We start from the raw sequence: 22,384 nt of genomic DNA, 5'->3' as shown, positions 1-22,384 counted from the left end.
CAACTGCAAAAAAGAAACCTTTGAGTTCCTTTTATAGAAAACGTAAATCAGATATGGAGAGAGAGGACACTATTACTTTGGAACTTTACATAATATTATCATACATTTTATTCTGAAGACAATACTGTGATTCAAATACTTAATTCATTTATTAACATTAATATGTCTTACAATAAGATAAAACTCATTATGTTCATAATAAGTGATGATATTATTAAAATTGCTTGCTTAGAAAAATAATAAATATTTAATAGAAATTGTTAAAAAAGTATTCAAGCAAATTGTTAAAAAAGTATTTGATAAGATCGAGCTAGATCTTGAGAAATTCTATCCCCAAGAGTTTTTTATTTAGTTTTTTTCCCTATTTGTCCTGATTATGAGACTATGATTATATGATCAATAAAACAAACACATTATTTGAGAATTACCAGCAATACTTGGTCCAATTATGAATCCAATGTTATTTCCAGAAAATATAAAATTCAAACCAATAGAAAGATTGCTATCATCTGAAATATCAGCTATCAATGATTTTGTAATTACAAGAAAACCTACAAAATACAATAGTATAATTAAGCAGTATATATGTTTACATATATGCATACAACCTCTTTTCTCTTTACACATGTATCATAAATATATACACACACACACACACACACACACACACACACACACACACACACACACACACACACACACACACACACACACACACACACACACACACACACACACACACACACACACACACATATATATATATATATATATATATATATATATTAGGGGTATGACAATTTTTTAACCCTGTATTCCCATACTCAATTTAGTGGAGTTTTTATGCAAAAACCAAGAAAATATCAAACATTTATACTATCTCAAAAAAGTTCACCCCCCCCCCCCCTCATTTAAAAACAAGATTTATGGAATATAAGAAATGTAATTTTGCAACACATGTTCCAGTACTTTATAGAAAACCAATAAACATGAATAATTAAAATTATTTTACAGTGTATTTGGCAATAAGTATTTAATGTTAATTTTTTCTATGCTATGACATAAAGGCACTAAATCTTGCATCACCTTTACTGCACACTCTGCACATATATTTGACCGTTATGTTGGAATTGGTGTTGGCTCTGTGGACCAAAATGTATTCAACAATTTTAATGCTTTTGGATGATCATTGCATGCTTCTAATAGATTAACAAAATCTGCAGGATTGAAGTAGTGATCACCAAACCATATATCACCCCATAAACCACAGATGAAGTTGCATGCTGATTGAGCAGATTTCGATTGTTGATAGTCTGGTATTAGAATGTAAGCAAGTAGAACAAAAATTACTCTCAAGTTCCATCTTGAATTGCTTATAGCAGGAAGTGATTTGAAATTCACTTTCAGAAAGATACTTGTGCTTTTAAACTTTTAATAACAAGCTATTAAGTGATGCAGGAAGTCCATGTCAACTCGCCAGCATGTCCAATTCACCTTTGTCAAAAGAACTCCAGTATTCTAAAATAATAACTTCAGGTTCTTGTTCTCTTGCCGTAATCTTGTCACATAAGGGTAATGAAGATTTAATTATGTTGTTGATCTTTCAAAAAGATTATTCATGACATGTTTTAGAAGAGTATCTAATATATGGTGGTGGCATCCTAAAAATGTAGGCTTTTCTAGTCCTATGGTTTTGAAATGTTTATGTAACAGTGTTACTACACCAATTCTTATTCCGATATTTACATATGTTTTGTCAGATACAACCATTTTTATGGCTAGCCACAGCTCAAATTGATCCAACAATAATTTAAAATATCCGGTCAATCCAGCAATCATTTTCACGGCTAGCCACAGCTCATACTCATCCAGCACAAGCTTTAACCCATTAAATACTGTTTCACCTTTTCCATTCATCAGCTTGAGAACAGCAAGTCTAACCTCTCTCTTTTCATTTTTCAAAACAACTACTTGATGTTTCATTTTCTCTATGTGTTTTCCATCAAAGTGTAAAGACCGCTTTTCATTTTTTAAGTTCTCCATATAATTTGCTTTCAACTTTTCTCTTTCTTTCATGACATCTTTGTAGACACCACAATGAGTTGGAGTAGGAATAGAAATTCCATCTTTTGATAAAGTTTTGCAGACTTTATGTGCTTTTTTGGTACTATTCTTTGGAGAAATCACCAAATTTACAGATAAATTGGTTTTTTGTCTTTTAGATGATGATGACAAACTTTCGACATCTTTAGCTTCAGTATCACTGCTGGAACACTGCTCTTCAGTTACTGAACAACCTCCTTCACTAGCTGATTCATCAAAATCTCGGTCTTGGCTGATCGACGTTTGTTTCTTTATCAACATCAGTTTTCTTGGATGAATACCTTCATTATCTTCAATCGTGTTCAATGTTCAACTCTTCCATTTGTTGACATTTGCAGACCATAAAATTCTTTATCTTCCTGACACAACCATTCACCTTTCTCATCAGTTTTGTTAAACAATCGGGTATAATTTTGAGTTTCGGGTTTTCGACTTTTTTTGTCAAGTGTTTTCAATACATTTTCTATTTTTCTTTCTGATGCTGATTTCTCTTGTAGAATTGGAAGATTCAGCTTTCTCCATATTAGTTCAGTTTCTTTAGCCAACTCTCTCCTTTCTGCTTTTTACATTTGATGAGGAACTTTTAAATTGATCAATAATATGCTGTTCTGAAGGCATTTTATTTATTTCACTAATACTTTTAACAATAGCACATATTCTTGAAGTCTTAGCTTTTTCAAATCTCACTAAATTTGATTCCCAAACTTTCTTATTCTTGCCTGAAGCGAAACCATTTTTAGCCATTTTTGTATGTCTATTATGTTATTTATAACTCATTAGGATAACATTAAAAAGATAGGAAAAATTATTTTCAGCTTGGGGGGTAATTTTTCAAAAATTAACATAAAAAACTTATATTTTATTGTTTATAAATATAACTTCTCCACTCATGATGACAGGGGGAATAAAAAATTCTTGAAAAAAAATTTTAGTCATACCCCTAATATATTTATATATATATATATATGCATATATAAATACCTATATATATATAATTTTTTAGACATTTTTGGGTCCAGTAAAAATGGGTAGTTTTACATAAAAGCCATATAATTAAACAATTTTATGTAAACAAAGCAAAAGATAGACAGTTAACAAAAAAAATTTCAGATATCTTTTAAATTAGAAAAAAAAATTAGAAAATCATCTGTTTAACTTAAAAACCTTAACTTAATGCAGAAAAATATACCGCTGGAAAAAAACATCACCTTAAGAGCGGTTTATTTATGTTGATTTTTCAAACTTATTTTGTGAATAAGATGGCTACTAGTTAACTTTATAACTTTTTTTTTTGAGTTAACTCTTATTTTCTTATAAACCATCTACTCCAATTTGAACAACTTAATAGAAAAAATTGCTGATACCTAATATATGTGTATATATATAAATATATATATATATATATATATATATATATATATATATATATATATATATATATATATATACATACACACTCACTACACATATATACATAGTAATTGAAAAGTTCGTTCATTTTCAGAATACTATGAATAAAAGTTTACTTAAAAGAAACCTTGCTTAAACATTATGATCGCTTTCTTCAATAAAAGAAAGCAATCATTATGTTTAAGTATATTTTCTTTTGAAGTAATTGCAAAAGCATTCCTTTTGAGTAAAATTTTGCATGCTTTTGTAAGCAAATGCAAGAATCATGCTAAAACATAATTACTTTTTTTAATAGCATACTTAGTTATTTTACTTAAAAGTAACACTGTTGAAGAAAGTATTTATATTTTGGCAAGTCTCTGAAATTAATTGTTTTCTATTTTAAATATATATTTTTTATAATAAAAAAAAAATTATCAATCACAAATATATTTGGAAAAAAAATTGCTGAAGTAATGCGTTTGTTTTGAAAAACCTTAATCAAACGCCAACACTTGCATAAGCAAAACTAAAGTTCTTTTTTAACAAACATGCACACATTTTTGATTTGTCGCACCCTGTATCCTATTAACTTTTTAGTAAAATTCAAAACTTGCACTACAAAATTTTATTAAATTTCACAGCCTAATTTACTTTTAAACATCATGTTGTGTTGAATAAATCAATTTCTTAAAAATAAAAATAAAAAGCTGATGGGATGGGGGAGATGCCCTTATAACCCTCCATCTCACTATGATCTGCCCTTATATTAGCCCTTAAACCAATGAAATTCAAAACTTGCGGTAGTGGTAAAGCGCTTGCTTCATAAGCAAGAGGTTCCAAGTTCAATCACCACATCCCCACCACGTCCCTGGTAGTAACACGCTCAACTTGTTTCTCTGTGCAGTGGCCTTGTTTGTCAAGGTTCGTGTTTCGGAGCTGTAGAGTTGAGAGAGGGTTATAACCACTACCAAGTAATCTCCTCATCTGTAGTGGCCTTCTCGGCCTTGACAAGGTGAATAACAAAAAACAAAAAAACAAAAAATAGAAATAACTTAAATGTTGTCAATTGGCATTCTCAACAAGAATAACCAAAACAATCAAACTAGGCGTCAGAACATGTTCAAACTTGTTGTCATTTGTAGGAAATTTTACAAACAAAAAATGGCCAACCAAGTTTTTATTTAATTTGAATAGTATTCCATTAATTGTCAGTAGACAGTCTTAATGGTTTAAGGGTTAACCTATTAATTTATGGGAGGGATTTATTTTGTTATTTTTTACAATTTTTATTTTTTTAATTTAATTTTTGTATTATTTTTGAATAGATTTTAATCTCTCGTCAGTTTATGAATTGTTTATTTTAATTTAAGTTTGCTTTGTTTTTATTGCATCTTTTTAAAAAGCGCTAGTTATCAAAACTTGCAAAGAGCCGTAGCCAAGATGTCAAAACAAAGTATTATATGCGTAAAGGTATGCAACTGCATGCTTTTTATGCGAAAGCTTGATATATATATATATGAATATATATATATACATATATACAAATATATATAAATATATATATATATATATACATATATATATATATATATATATATATATATATATATATATATATATATATATATATATATATATATATATATATATATATATATATATATATATACAGGGCTTGTGATGAAGAAAATCGTCAAGCGTGTTAAATCGCCCTCGTAAAATTAGAAAATGTTTTCATCGAGCGTGATTATGTGCGCTCAAAATAACGTCGGCGAGCGCGATCATGAAAATTGCTGAAGGCGATGCTCATAAAAAGCTTTTTATTTTTTTATATCTTTTTTTATTGGTTACATAATTCTTTCGTCAAAAAATGTTTGAATTAGTATCACACTCATGAAACTACTTCAACGAAGTAGATTTTTATACTTCCAAACTTCTTGTATATTGTCAGATCGCGATTTTATTTTTAACTATTTATATTAATAAAAAAATAATATCAAACAAAAACGCAACTTCTTATTGATTTAGTATTGAAGTATAATTTAGTGTTTTGATTCGTTGTTTTGATATATGCATTTTAAAATGTTACGCGGTAAACTTAATTAACGGTTAGTGGTTTTTATATTTTTTGATATTTTTTATTCAAATTAATTATTTAATTTTTTTCTAAAATTTCTTTTTTAAATTACGTTTTTTTAACCTTAAAAAAATAACACAAGAATAATTTGAAATAATAATAAATTAGAATAATAACTTTCCATTTAATAAATGTTGACTCGAAAAGGAAACTTTGTTTCCTTTTCGAATGTGATTGCGAACATTCTAAACAACAGAATCGTTTTAAATTTGAGTTAAAATAAATAATAGTTAATAAAAAAAACCTATACTATAAACAAAAACTAATTTTAAAAATTACTCTATTATTAATATTTATTTTTATTATAAACGATGTGTGGAATATTACAAACAATAAATCAAATAAATCTTACTTGATATTTTCACAAGATTAAAAATACTCTAAATAGATTAAAAATAAAGTTTTAATTTTCTTATAGTGGTTTTCTAATTTTCTATTCTTATTTTATTTGCGCATTTTTGTATTCACATTGTGTTTCCACGTGCACATTCGATAATAGAAATTAGTGACTATTAACGACTTCAAACTGCTCATTCATTACGTTAGTGCAAAAGAGAACGACGTAGTGCTTTTTATATTTTATATTCGTGCTTTGATAATAGTATATCTTTAATAAAAAATCTTTTTTAAATATTTTATGAAAATAAAAAAATAATCCCGAACTATTGGACGAGCGTTATTTTATACGCTCGTTATAAGCTGAACGAGCGTTGTTTATCGCGCCTAGAACGTTTGAAAATACCGTTTACGAGCGCGTTTTATGAGCGGAGCGCGATCGCGCTCGCTTCATCACCAGCCCTGTATATATATATATATATATTTATATATATATATATATATATATATATATATATATATATATATATATATATATATATATAATTAGTAGAAAATAACTTTTTTTTATTTTACATTGTGTTTTATCAATTAAGACTCATCAAAAATGAATGTTCAAATTGATAAAACTTTAAATTATACCAAAAATTATATTACAGGAAGTTGTAAATGTCTGAGGGCTAAAAATATATGAAATCATCCAGACCATGACACCCTAACGTCTCAGAATTTGTTTATTTTTACACCACTTGCAGTCCATATCAAAAAAATAATAACTGCGAAAATTTTAGTTAAAAATACCAATGGGTTCCAGAGATATCGTCACTTGAAATAATGCTGACTCAGCATTTTAGTGATTTTCTTGAGGAACACAGTCTTTATTTTACCTCCAAAAATCACTAATTTACAAGTCAATAATTTTGAACAAAATTGGACAAATGAGGCATTTCTTGAGATAATCGAAACTTGAGGAATCCAAAAAAAGCACCCTCAAGACTCGATTATCTCAAGAAATGCCTCATTTGTCCAATTTTGTTCAAAATTATTGACTTGTAAATTAGTGATTTTTGGAGGTAAAATAAAGACTGTGTCCCAAAATCCGAGTAAAAAGTTTAATTGTATATCATTATTTCATCTTAGGTCTACTGAAAAAAATTAGATTCATCAATTGTCTCTCTAATACGTGATCAAAATTTGCATTTAAAAATGGTGTCTTTTTAGAAAAATTTAAATTTTGTAACAAAAGCAATTAAAATATTTTGTAAAACATTTATTTGAATAAAACATCAAATAGTGTCATTTATTGACTAGTTTAGGATATTTATAGGCGTGGGGGCCTCCCACGGGAGGCCCCACGCCGCCCCCCATCTCCCTAGATTTTTTTTTATTTTTTTTTTTACATAAAATGAATAAATAATGCAAAAACATACAATTTAATTTTAATTTTGAAAAAAAAAAAATTTTCATTATTTCAAATTGATGACTTAAAACCTCCTTTTATATAAAAAACAAACATAAGTTTTGTTTTGTTCTTTTTAAAGGTATTTACTTGTTTGTATTTTCTTAAAGAATTACTTTTAATTTTATAGTTTTTATATTATTTTGTTAGGTAATAAATAATAAAAATAATTAATATGGAGAAATGTGACATTGGAAAAAGTCTTAACATTCATTGCCACAAAACTGGATTTTCAAGAAAACAAGGTTTTGTTCAATTTAAAGATCTTCCTTGTAAAAAACAAGAAGAAATAATATGGCGAGCAAATTTAAAGGAAAAATATAGTTCAATAAGAATTATATGTTGTTATCATGAGCAATTCTATGGAAAATATTTTGAGAGAAAAATTACAAAGTGTTGCAATCCTTTTGGAACACACAAGGAAAGTAAAAAAATTGCTTTAAAAGGTAATCTTACCTTATTTACAACAGAATTGATATGAAAATTAAAAGAAAACAATTTATTATTTATAAAATGTTTGATAATTTCAGTTATTTTAACCACGTAAAACTAAATTTGTTTTTTAGGTAAAATAAAGATTTCCATAGACATGGCAAACTATTTGCAAAAAAATAATGTTTATGTAACCCCAGGTTGGAAATTCTGCATTAAATGTTACAAAAAAGCAATGGAAACTGATGAAGATTTAAATTCACAGGAGGAATGGGAATCCAAAAGTGAGAAAAAAATTAAGTTAGATACCACTATAGAATTGCTTGGAATTTCACCAGTCAAACTAAAAAGTCTTTCAAAACACAGCAAATTGTCTGTAGCAAAACAAAAGTTTGAGAACACTATTGACAGAGTTGCAAAAATGGTCTCATTAGCATATGATATTAAAGAAACTTTTTTAACAACAGAAATAAAAAGCCCCATTTTAAACAACAACATTAACAATGACCATGATCTAGACATTTTAATGTATGAAATAAAAAATAAAATTTCAGAGACTGACTCTTATTGCCATAAGGTGCAAATGTTAACACTCGCACCAAAATCATGGACACGTAAAAAGATATCAAGCTACTTTGAAGTGTCTGAGTACCTTGTTCGAACAGCAAGAAAAGTTAAAAATGAGAAAGGAATTCTATCATTACCCGGAAAAAAAACTGGAAACCCACTTTCACTAGAAACAGTTAATTTAGTGATTAACTTTTATCAAAGTGATGAATTTTCAAGAATGATGCCAGGAAAAAAAGATTATGTAAGTATTAAGAAAAACCAACATGTTCAAAAAAAATTTTTGCTACTCAATCTTAATGAATTACATGTTGCATTTAAAAAAGACTACCCTAACGTCAAAGTCAGTTTGTCAAAATTTTGTACTCTTAAACCTAAATGGTGTATTACAACTAATGCGTCAGGTACCCACAATGTATGTGTTTGCATACATCAACAAAATACAAAATTTCTCATTGATGCCATTAGGTGGAATAAAAGTTATAAAGATTTCATGGCATTGATTGTTTGCTCTCTTGAAAATGCAGAATAAATGTTGCATCGATGTAACCAATGCCCTGGTATTGAAGTGTTAAAAAGTTTTTTAGTGCAGGAGTTTATGGACCATGAGCATGAAGAAGATGTAGTATTTAAGCAATGGCAGAGTACCGATCGTACAACACTACTTTCACAGTCATTGCCACTAGATGAATTTAATGATTTATTATGTGACAGCATTGACAACCTTACCACTCATTCATATATTGCAAAAACACAAAGTAGATACTTAAAAAACTGTAAAAAAAATCTTAACCAAAACGAATGCTTAATTTTAGGAGATTTTGCTGAAAACTATCAATATGTTGTTCAGGATGAGGTTCAAAGTTATCACTGGAGCAAAAGTCAATGCTCACTTTATACAATTGTACTTTATTTTATAGAGAACAAACTTCTCTAACATCTTTTTGTTACCTTTCAGAAGATGTTGATCATGACACAGGATTTATTTACAAGACTCAGGAAGATATAACTAGATATATCAAAGAAAATCTACCTGATGTATCAAGTGTGAAATACTTTTCCGATGGTTGTGCAGCACAATTTAAAAATTTTATCAATCTTTGTCATCACAGTTAAGACTTTGATTTAAATGCTGAATGGGTATTTTTTGCTACCAGTCATGGTAAATCCCCCTGTGATGGTATTAGTGGGACTGTTAAAAGAGTAGTATGTCAAGAAAGTCTAAAACAAATAACTACTGGGCAGATTTTAGATGTTAATTTAATGTACTCCTTTTGTAAAGCCAAGATAAATGGAATTTATTTTAAGTTATTTTCAAAAGAAGAAATTGATCAAACACGAGCACAATTAGAAATAAGATATTTAGGTGGAAGAACAGTTCCTGGCACAAGGATGTATCATCATTTTATTCCAATTGCTCCAAACACTATAAGTTATAAAAAAATAAGTACTAATGCATGCACTGAAATATTTGATATCATTCCAAAAAGCAAACATTATGTAGATATTTCATAAAATATTAAAAAAATGGATTATATTGCATGTTTTTATGATTTTGGTGGGTAGGGATTGCTGAAGATGTAAGTGAGCTTGATATAAAAGTCAGATTCATGCATCCACATGGACCAGGTAAAAACTTCTTTTGGCCAATGAGAACTGATGAGTGTTGGGTGCTCAATTCTGAAGTTATATGCCTAATTTCTACACCGCGAACAATATCAGGTCGTACATACAACATATCTGATTTAGATTTGAAGAATATAAACTGTTGGTTACAAAAAAAAATTAATTATGTATAAATAAATCACAAATCACTCCCATCTTATTATGTCAATGACTATATTAGTCTAAAACTACATAAAGATTTTGATTGTCAAAATGTTTTAAAAACGTTTTAATATCTTTGGTTTTAAAATTTATGACTTAAAATCGTAAAAAGATCTTTGAAATAAGAGGTAAGTATTTATCGATTTGAAGTAACGCAAATAAACTGTTTCTCAAACTTAAACTGAAAAAATATGTTTTTAAAATGTATTTTAACAATCAACTATTATTTATTCATTTTATGTAAAAAAAAAAATAAAAAAAAATCTAGGGAGATGGGGGGCGGCGTGGGGCCTCCCGTGGGAGGCCCCCACGCCTATAAATATCCTAAACTAGTCAATAAATGACACTATTTGATGTTTTATTCAAATAAATGTTTTACAAAATATTTTAATTGCTTTTGTTACAAAATTTAAATTTTTCTAAAAAGACACCATTTTTAAATGCAAATTTTGATCATGTATTAGAGGGACAATTGATGAATCTAATTTTTTTCAGTAGACCTAAGATGAAATAATGATATACAATTAAACTTTTTACTCGGATTTTGGGACACAGTCTTTATTTTACCTCCAAAAATCACTAATTTACAAGTCAATAATTTTGAACAAAATTGGACAAATGAGGCATTTCTTGAGATAATCGAGTCTTGAGGGTGCTTTTTTTGGATTCCTTTAGTTAAAATCTATTAGAGTACCAAATTTTAGGAAACTTCCCCAAGCCATTATGAAGATACTGTATGTCAAAGTTGCTTTGTAGTCGCTTCAGAAAATCACTAAAATGCTGAGTCAGCATTATTTCAAGTGACGATATCTTTGGAACCCATTGGTATTTTTAACTAAAATTTTCGCAGTTATTATTTTTTTGATATGGACTGCAAGTGGTGTAAAAATAAACAAATTCTGAGACGTAAGGGTGTCGAAAATTATTACTTTTGGATGATTTCATATATTTTTACCCTGAGCTAATGTAAATTTTCACATATTTGTGAAATTTGCTGATACTATTATAAAAAGAATTCTTTAGAATTGTTTACTTTTGCTTTCTTTTTTTTTTATTATTATTTTTTTAAAGGAGGGATTTAATATAATTATTTTTGACCTCACTTATAATTATAGTTTTTCAGGAAAAATTTATTTTCATGTCTGCATTTAGCAATCAATTCAGATTTTTTGTTTAATATACATTCTTGGCTCGTATTTCTAATTTATCGCAAATGTAATTAATAAAATGATTAGTAAATGTGTATGTATAGTTATATATATATATATATATATATATATATATATATATATATATATATATATATATATATATATATATATATATATATATATATATACATTAGGGATATGACTTTTTAATTTTTTTTCAAATAAAATGTTTCCTGTATCATAAATCGATGAACTTTTACCTAAAATCATGAAAAAAGGCCCAAATAGCTTTCTGCAACAAAAAAAGGTCACCCCCAAAATAAAAATTTGATTTACCATTTTTATACATTCATTTTTGACCGATGTTTTAATCTTAAGCTTAATTCTCAGCTTAATTCTATTTATTTCATTATTTTGTTATGAATTTATAAATATAACGCCACACGTTACCATGGCAACGAAACGGCCGTGTGCCGGCAAATACTTGGAATTGTTATGTGATGACGTCATTGTGTTACCACGGTGATATAGACGACTGTAACAGACTGTAGAAGATTATAGAACTTAGTAGAACATTCTGGAAGCTCTAAATAATTATATAAGCGAGCTGCTGTCAGAGCTCAGTGTTGATAATGTGAATAGTTCTATGAAGTACTCTGCGTGTAACTGAGCTAATAAGGAACTACTGTAGCGAACTAAAGACGCTGTAAGTGTACGAAGTATAAGTAGTTGTAGCATTATCGTTAGGATACGGACTGGATTATCGAACTGTTATCAACATTGACTGGATTATCGAACTATAATTGGATTACTATACAGTTAAAGTATTTTATTAATTAAACGACTTTATTAAACGGATATTTACGCTCAGCTATCCGTAAAGTCGTAACAATATTATATGATGTCTCACAAGAAAAGTCATACCACAGTAACAAAGAACAAGAAGACTTGGACTAAAAATTTGGTGAGATTTCAAGAGTCACACAGAAGAAGAGGAAGCGTGGCTGTAGAAGAACATTCACTCGATGAAAAATCCAGAATACCACTTCAATTGCAGATCGTAGGAAGATACCAGTTTCTCGGAGCATATGTTAAAGGAAGAAAAGAACGAATAGACCAAATTTCTTAGGAAATTACAAAATTGTGGGACAATAAACTGAATTTTCCACGTGTGTCTGATCAAGTGATAAGAGAAAAGCTTATGAAGGTGCTGAAGGTCTATGATGAATGTGTCAAGCATGGAAAATATGATGTTCTCAATGCATTATTTGACATCACGAAAGTGAATGGCCAGTGGTTATCCTCGGAAGATAAACGTCTATACCACCTACAAAAAGAAAGTAAAGGACAGGTGGGGTACTCAACAGGACAAGTGGCAAGTAAAGAAACCATTCACCCTTCCAAGAGAAGGAAAGTCCAGTCTGGAACAGCAATACCTTCCACATCACAAGTCCTGTCTACCACAGACAGTGGTACTGAATCTGAAAACTGCAAAAGTAAGAGTGAAGATGATGAAGACGACGACGGTGATAAAGACGATGATGAGGACACTCAGAAAAAAACTAGAAAGCACTACAAAAGTAAATTTGCTGTAAGTATGGTTACATCAAGTGGAGTTTCCACAAAGAAAGCTGCTAAAATATGCAATGTATTATCACAACAAGGTATTGATATTCCAACTCCAAGTCAATCAGCAATTTACAAGTCCATATTCAAAGAGGCAGGTAAATTAAAAAAAGATATGATACAACAACTTAAAATGGAACAGTGGTCCTTACACTTTGACGGCAAACGAATAGATGATAAGGAATATCAGGTAGTTGTACTTCAGAATGAAAGAACTGACGTGAAACTTGATGCACTGCGTTTAAAAGATGGCAAAGCTGAAACTGTTGCTGAAAAAATTGCCAAACTTATTGATGAATACAATTTGTGGAATTCAATTAAGATGATCATTACTGATACAACAAACGTCAATACTGGGAAGAGAAATGGAGTTGTTGTGAAGTTGCAACGTATGTTTAAATTAAAGGGTGTCACAATACCACAATTTATCGGTTGTCAGCATCACGTACTAGACAGGATTCTCCGTCTGGTGATGGACGAAGAACTTGGGGGTGATACCAAATCTCCAAACATTGAATACCCATTTGTGTCTGAACTGTTGAATAAGTATGATGAACTGAAGGATAAGTTTGTGAATGGAACTGTAGAAATTCTTGATAAATCAGGGTGGAGAGACGATATGAAGTTTTTGTACCATTTAACAAGAGTGTTTAGGTTCTATGAAGAACAAAGAAACTTCCCTCTGATTCACTTTCAGAACATTCCTAATATGAGCAATGCCAGATGGAACTCAAGAGCCATTCTCGCCATTCTGGCGTTCATTCTTATGCCTGAAGCGAGAAAGAATTTGGAGAAGGTTTGCAGGTTCATTTCATATGAGTGGGCAGAACATTGGTTTAGTAGTCGAAAGTACAATGACAATGACTTCAAGAATTTATCTGATGTATTGAAGCCTTACAAAAAGGCATTGCAGTCATTCAAAAATCACTGGAAGAAAGAGCCATCCGTCATCGACATACCACGAAGTAATCAGATAGCTGAACGTGCAATCAAGGTGATGCAAGACCTGTATGCTTCCTGCAGAAAGAAAGACAAACTGCAACTTCGATTCATTCTAAGTAATAAGCGCTAGACTCTTTATGAGACGTGAGCATCATGTGACCCATGTACTAAACACAGTAGGCCTATAGACACAGACAGTTATGTATATTGTTGTACTAGACGCTTTGATACTGTTAATTTTGTAATACTTGTATAATTATATATCACATAATGTTTTTTGTTATATCACAGTACATGTTGCATAAATAAATAAAATAACAACAGGAGTATGACTCTTACAACATCTTCAGCCTTTAATATTCATTTACTGTACAAAAGTGTACCTATTGAAAATTCGATTTTTTGGTTTTGGGGTGACCTTTTTTCAAAATATGTCAAAATGAAACATCTATTCGTTCTTTTTACATAAAAGTTCATTGAATTACGATACAGGCCTAGTAGGTTGCAAAAAAGTCATATCCCTAATATACATATATATATATATATATATATATATATATATATATATATATATATATATATATATATATATATATATATATATATATATATATATATATATATATATATATATATATATATATATATATATTTAAATGTATATATATGTATATATATATATATATATATATATATATATATTATATATATATATATATATATATATATACATATATATATATATATATATATATATATATATATATATATATATATATATATATATATATATATATATATATAACTATACATACACATTTACTAATCATTTTATTAATTACATGTCTGCGTGTGTGGGTGTGTAAAAATATAAAAGCCCTTTACAAAGTATTTTTTCCTAAGTATGCAAAAATCATAAAAAGCAAAAAATGTTATTGTATTTACTTTTTGTATTTGTCAAAAGTAAAAAGGTTAATTATTGAAGATTGTTTTTAAAAATATATTATGTATGTTTTTCAATAAACTTAATTAGTTCAAATAACCAGAATAACTGATTACACATAAAATCTTTGTTCGCAAATTTATGTAAGTTGTTAAAACGAATGCAGTAACAGGAACAATAAAAAAATATCAAGCTATAGAGAATAATAGTTTTTTGTAACTTAAATTTTTAGTTTTATATTTACAATTAAATATGTTAAAATACTAAATTTGGATTAAATATGTTAAAATACCAAATTTAACCTAGCCACTAGGATGCACACACCAGTGTATTTTAGTGCCGGTCCCAAGCCCGGATAAATAGGGAGGGTTGCATCAGGAAGGGTATTCGGTGTAAAAACTGCGCCAAATCAAATAATGTGGATCAACAATAGGAATTTCATACCGGATCAGTCAGGGCCCGGGTTAACAACGACCGCCTCTAGTGCTGTTGCCCAACAGGGCATTAGTGGAAATTGGGCTACTGTTGGGACAAGGAAAGAGAGGAGGAGGAAAGGGGGGAAGAGAGCTCTGAAGCTGAAAGAGAGGAGGATGAGCAGGAAGATGGAGGTTAAATTTAGTACGTTGAATGTGGGCTCTATGACCGGTAAAGGGAGAGAGCTAGCTGATGCGATGGAGAGGAGGAAGTTAGACATACTATGTGTACAGGAGATCAGGTGGAAGGGAAGCAAGGCCAGGAGCATTGGCGGTGGCTTCAAACTCTTCTACCATGGTGTCGACAGGAAGAGAAATGGAGTAGGGGTAATTCTGAAAAAGGAGTTTAGTAAGAGTGTAGTGGAGGTAAAGAGAGTAAGTGACAGAGTGATCTGTGTAAAGTTAGAGATTGATGGGGTGGTGATGAATGTCATCAGTGCTTATGCTCCTCAGGTAGGTTGTGATGTGGAGGAGAAAGAAGAATTCTGGAGAGAGTTAGATGAAGTTGTTCTGCAGGTTCCTATAGAAGAGAGAATGATTCTTGGAGCAGATTTTAATGGACATGTTGGTGAAGGGAAGAGTGGCAATGAGGAGGTGATGGGTAGGTATTGGGTTAAAAAAAGGAATACAGAAGAACAAATGGTGGCAGATTTTGCTAAAAGGATAAAGATGGCTGTAGTTAACACTTATTTTAAGAAAAAGGAAGAGCACAGGATGACGTATAAGAGTGGGGGAAGAGGCACAGAGGTCGACTATTTCCTCTGTAGGAGAAGAAACCTGAAAGAGGTTAGTGATTGCAAGGTGGTACCAGGAGAGAGTGTAGCTAAACAGCATAGGATGGTGATATGTAAGATGGTTTTGGAGGTGAAGAAGACGAAGAGAGTGAGAACAGAACCTAAGATCAGGTGGTGGAAGTTAAAGGATGAGGACTGTTGTTTAAAGTTCAGAGATGAGGTGAGACAGGCACTGGGTGGTGATGTTCTGGATACCTGGGATGAGACATCAAATACAGTGAGGGATGCGGCTAGGAAGATACTTAGTGTGACATCAGGAAAGAAGAAGATAGACAACGAGACGTGGTGGTGGAATGAGGAAGTTCAGGAAAGTTTCAGCAGAAAGCGGTTGGCTAAAAAGAATTGGCATCTCCAGCAAGATGAAGAAAGTAGAGAGAAGTACAAGGAGATGTGTGGCAAGATAAAGAGAGCAGTGGCAAAAGATAAAGAAAAGGCATATAGTAATCTGTATGAGAAGTTGAACACTAAGGAAGGGGAAAAGGATCTGTTCAGATTGGCCAGACAGAGAAACCGTGATGGGCAGGATGTGCAGCAGGTTAGGATGATTAAGGATAAAGATGGAAATGTGTTGTCTAGTGAGGAGAGTGTCTTGGAAAGGTGGAAGGAGTATTTTGAGGAACTGATGAATCAAGAGAATGATATGGAAGGAAGATTAGAAGAGACAGAGGTTGTGAATCAGGAGGGTCTCCAGGTGAGCAAGGAGGAAGTAAGGGCTGTAATTCGGAGAATGAAGTGTGGTAAGGCAGTTGGACCGGACGATATTCCAGTGGAGGCATGGAAATGTTTGGGAGAGATAGCAGTGGAGTTTTTGACCGGGTTATTTAACAGAATCATGGAAGGTCAGAAGATGCCTGAGGAGTGGAGACATAACATAATGGTGCCAATTTTCAAGAATAAGGGCGACATTCAGAGTTGTAGTAATTACAGGGGAATAAAGTTGATCAGTCACAGCCTGAAAATCTGGGAAAGAGTGGTGGAAGCTCGGCTTAGAGAAAAAGTAGAGATCTGTGAGCAGCAGTATGGTTTCATGCCAGCTAAGTGCACCACAAACGCTATGTTTGCTCTGAGAGTGTTAATGGAGAAGTATAGGGAAGGACAGAAGGAGTTACATTGTGTGTTTGTGGACTTAGAGAAAGCTTATGATAGAGTTCCGAGACAGGAGCTGTGGTTTTGTATGAGGAGGTCAGGAGTAGTGGAAAGGTATGTGAGGGTGGTGCAGGATATGTAAGAGAACAGTGTGACAGCAGTGAGATGTGCAGTAGGAATGACAGACAGGTTTAAAGTAGAGGTAGGACTACATCAGGGATCAACCCTGAGTCCCTTCCTGTTCGCAATTGTCATGGACAGACTGACGGACGAAGTTAGACAGGATTTCCCTTGGACTATGATGTTTGCTGATGATATTGTGATCTGTAGTGAGAGTAGGGAGCAAGTGGAGGTAAACTTGGAAAGATGGAGGTATGCTTTGGAAAGCAGGTGAATGAAAGTGAGCAGAAGTAAAACAGAGTACATGTGTGTGTATGAGAGAGCAGACGGTAGAAAGGTCCAGTTACAAGGAGTTGATTTGGTGAAGGTCGACAAGTTTACCTACTTAGGGTCGAGGGTACAGAGTAATGGAGGAAGTGAAAGAGAAGTAAAGAAGAGATTACAAGCAGGGTGGTGTGGATGGCACAAAGTGTCGGGTGTGATCTGTAATAGAAGGGTGTCGGCTAGAATGAAGGGTAAGATCTATAGGACAGTAGTGAGACCTGCTATGTTGTATGAACTGGAGACAGTGGCACTGACAAAGAGACAAGTGAGGGAGATGGAGGTGTCTGAGATGAAGATGTTAAGATTCTCATTTGGAGTGACGAAAAAGGATAGGATCAGAAATGAGTTTATTAGAGGATCAGCATATGTAGCATGTTTTGGAGATAAAGTTAGAGAATCAAGATTGAGATGGTTTGGACATGTACAGAGGAGACAGGAGAGCTATATTGGCAGGAAGGTTTTGGGGATGGAACTTCCAGGTAAGAGGAGGAAAGGTAGACCTAAGAGGAGGTTTATAGATGCAGTGGTGGAGGATATGAGAGTGGCTGGTGTGTCAGTGGAGGACACTCACGACACGGCTAGATGGAGGAGTTTGATCCGCTGTGGCAACCCCTAAACGGGAATACCGAAAGAAAAAGAAGAAGAAGATGTTAAAATACCAAATTTAGTTAAAACTTAAATATGCAAACCTTTACTCATAATATTCTGAAAATGAAAGATTTTCAATTACTATGTATATGTGTAGTGTGTGTGTGTATATATATGTTAATTGTTTTGTTTACATAAGTTTGTCTAACTATATGGCTTTTATGTAAAACTACCCATTTTTACTGGACCCAAACATGTCTAAAATATATATATATATATATATATATATATATATATATATATATATATATATATATATATATATATATATATATATATATATATATATGTGTGTGTGTGTGTGTGTGAGTGTGTGTGTGTATAAATCTTGAGCAAAGAATTGTGGGAACCTTTCTGTTATTGAAAAAAAAAAATCTAATTCTATGTACTAACTTGGGGTCTGAGCAGATAAGCTAGGGCTCTTTTCAAAACTTTGACTTGACCTTTTTTATGAAAAACCCTAATATATATATGTGTATATATATATATATATATATATATATATATATATATATATATATATATATATATATATATATATATATATATATATATATATATATATATATATATGTATACTATATAGTGTCATACCTAACTCTGATTTGAAAAAATAACCATTATGTACTAAAATTTTGTATGGACAAAACAAGTCTATTATTATTTTTCTTTTTTGATTTTGAGAAATTATCAAAAGATAGAAAAATTGATCAAAAAACTCTTATACTTATATTAAAACCAATAGAAATAGTTTTCAAAAATATATATAATGAAATGAGATAAAGGAACCCATGAGGCTGGCAAGAACTTGTACACCAAACATTTACCAAATATAACATGCCACTTTAAGACTTTAAACAACATGACATTTTGTTTTTCAGCAAGGAAACTCTCTGAAAATTTAATACTAACAAACAACTAGCTCTGATATGTTTATATTTAGATTCGTCAAAAGACTGTTAGAAATAGTTTTTTAAAGTTTTGATGGTAAATTTAAAGAAACTGATAAATAAATCTGATGACAGTTTTGCCATTAGTTTTATAGTTTTGCCATCTCTAACAACCTTATGCCAAATTTAAAAAAAAGTATGACCATACTTTTTGCTGACTGTATGTCACCCATATGATAAAGATTATGGGCATTCACTCATTTTAATTACCCAGAATTCATATGGATATGAATATCTATATATGTATATATATACAGTACTGTGAATATGTTTTAGATCACTTAGATTTTTTCAAAAAATTCTGAGAATTCTGTAATATTTAAGTTTGTAGTTCTATATTATAAACTTATTGAAACACATTTCACTCAAAATATGGAACAATTACAAACTTTTAAATATCAAACTTCATAAAAAACTCCTATTATCTACTATGTTCTCCTTTTGTCTTAATCACAGCCAATATTTGCCGGGGAATAGATTCATACAAATTCGTTATAAAATCCTGGGGTATGTTGTGCAATTCTCTTTAGTACTTCAAAACATTCTTTAGCATTTCGGGGAGCATGTTTGACCTTCTTTCTGTCCAGGTAATCTGAAATATGCTCAAATATATTCAAAACTGGACTCTGGGGAGGCCAGGTCATCAATTCCAGTACTCCTTCCTCTGCCATTTTATTTAAATATTTTTTTGGGAACAATGTTTTGGGTCATTGTCCTGCTGCAGAATAAAATTATGACCTATGATACAGCATTTAGGATTAGGTGCCTTAGGATATCCACATAAGAATCCCCGGTGAGTCGCACCTCTATTTTGATCAAATCACCTACTCCAGATGAAGATAAACAGCCTCAAACTTGTAAAAAACCTTTTCCATGTTTAATAGTAGGGTTTAAACACTCGGGCTGATAGGCTTCTACAATTCTTCTTCGAACATATTGGTGTCTTTTTGTTCCAAAAATTTCGAATTTGGACTCATCGGTGTACAGAACCCGACTAAACATTTCCTGGACCCAATCTTTGTGTCATTTTGCATATTTAAGTCATTTTTCTTTATTGCCACGCCGTAATAATGGTTTTCGAATTGCAACACACCCTCTCAATCCCGATTCGAGTAGGTGTCGTTGAATACAAGAAAAGCTGACATTTTTCCCAGTTGCTGTGTTAATGTCCTTTGCCATCCAAAGGACATTAACACAGCAGCAAATATGACAATAAATATTTAAAAACCCAGAAAGGGTTTTTAAATATTTGTTGTCATATTTGTTAGCTTAGGAGGTCTACCACTTTTCTTTTTATCTTTAAGGGAGCCTGCTTCTCTAAACTTTTTAATGATTTCTGTAACAGCAGTCTTTGAATATCCTGTTTTGGATGTAGTTATTATGACACATCGTTTTATTACATAAACAAACAAATCCCTCATGTTCCCTCATCAATTTTGTTTATTTATTCAAAATAATATATCCTTTCAACTAATCTTATATATTATTAAACTTAAGTACACTTTAAAAAAATTACATAGGAAAAAATTGTAAATACATCTAATTATACAAGTGGTCTAAAACATCTCACAGTACTGTACATATATATGTATATACACATTTACATAGGGCTTAATTTAATTTTTTAAAGAGTCCCTTATCCGACCAAAACTTTTGGGTCGGACAGAGTTCAATCAAACTTTTAAAATATAATTTTTTCGGTTTTATGGAACTGAGTTATGTCATCGAAATCTTTGTCATGTTATTCAGTTTATTTAACGTTAGTCTAGTGAAGTTGTAGTTTTTTTCCTTATTGTTTAGAGTATTTTATTGAAGATTTTAGTTTTTTTAATAAAATAGTTTCAATTTAATATTGTATGTTTTTTTAGATAGACTTAAATTTTCACGCTGTAACTGACAACATGCTTTTTTATCTTTTTTTCTTTTAAAATTTGATGACAGCTGTTTTGATGTTTTAACAATTTAAATGCAATTTAAAAAATTGTTATGTTTTGAATAACTTTTAACCATTGATCTTATTTTTTTTAAGTCAAATTTTTGTTTTAGACGAAGGCTTTAAATAAAATGAAAATTTATTATAATGATAAAAAAATAATGATATAAATGTTTAAAATAAACACATTATGTGTAAATTAAATGTTAATAATTTTTTTTTAGTAGGCATGTATTTTTTATGATAAATTTAAATGTTTGAAACTATTTTTCCATGTCTTTCTTAAAATCTTTTAAAAGATTAGTTTTTAAGTTACTTTAAATTATGAATAAGTTAAAAGTTAAATTAAATCTTCCCATGATATTTGCTTTTTTTTTTTTTCTTTTTTTTTTTATTTCTTCTTTTACAATGAATTGTTTAAAATTTTTTTTAACTTGACTTACTAATTAAAGCATGATATGATTAAAAATTATGCTTTTAAAAAGACGACGTTACTTTTTTTTAACAATATTTTTTGCAGCTTTTTGAAAAAAATGTTTATACAACTTAAAAATATTATATTTTTCTTTTCAATAATTTAATTTCACTTTTCAATAATTTAAATAAAATTTGTTTACTTATATATCAATAATCATCAACCAATAAAAGTAATTTGTAAAAGTGTTTTTTGTAACTTTAATTGAACATTTTGAAAGATAAGTTTTACGAGTAATTTTTTAAAATGCAATTAAAAGTAAAAAAAAATGTAACAAAAAGTAATTTTAACTTTGAGTTTGTATAGTTTTATTTAAAGCTAATTGGCTGTTTTTTTTCATAAGAAATTGTTTTGCTTAATCTTTAGTTTTTTCAATTTTTTTCCTAATTTACTTTTAGCTTAATGTTTCTTTTTTCAGCACATTTCATAAACGTTTAAACCATCATAACAGTTGTGGTCAAGTTTTAAAAAAAAAATCATTTGTGTGGTCAGCAATAGCGTTCGATCACACGCCATTCTTGTCCAAGCTTTATTTTGTAGAATTTAACTCCCATCAGTCAAAATGTCTAATTAATTTGTAAATTGATCGGACAATCTGAGGTTTTAGCCAGACAATGTCCAATGTCTGACCGTTAAATTGAGCCCTGTATACATATACATATATGT

The 22,384-nt window shown here is 30.4% G+C and overlaps 1 protein-coding gene across 2 annotated transcripts in view; it reads right to left on the bottom strand.

The window, feature by feature from the left end:
* Window positions 1-22,384, bottom strand: part of LOC105845772 (uncharacterized) — a 104,479-nt gene that overhangs the window by 36,563 nt on the left and 45,532 nt on the right. For both annotated transcript variants that reach the window (XM_065807292.1, XM_065807293.1), the window contains exon 6: window positions 429-551. In XM_065807292.1, the coding sequence (XP_065663364.1) occupies window positions 429-551 (123 nt within the window). The remainder of the gene's footprint in view (window positions 1-428; window positions 552-22,384) is intronic.

Source organism: Hydra vulgaris, chromosome 10 (genome assembly GCF_038396675.1).
Source record: "Hydra vulgaris chromosome 10, alternate assembly HydraT2T_AEP".
Taxonomy (NCBI): Eukaryota; Metazoa; Cnidaria; class Hydrozoa; order Anthoathecata; family Hydridae; genus Hydra; species Hydra vulgaris.
The sequence above is the reverse complement of the archived record's forward strand: the minus strand, read 5'-3'. Positions and strand labels throughout refer to the sequence as shown.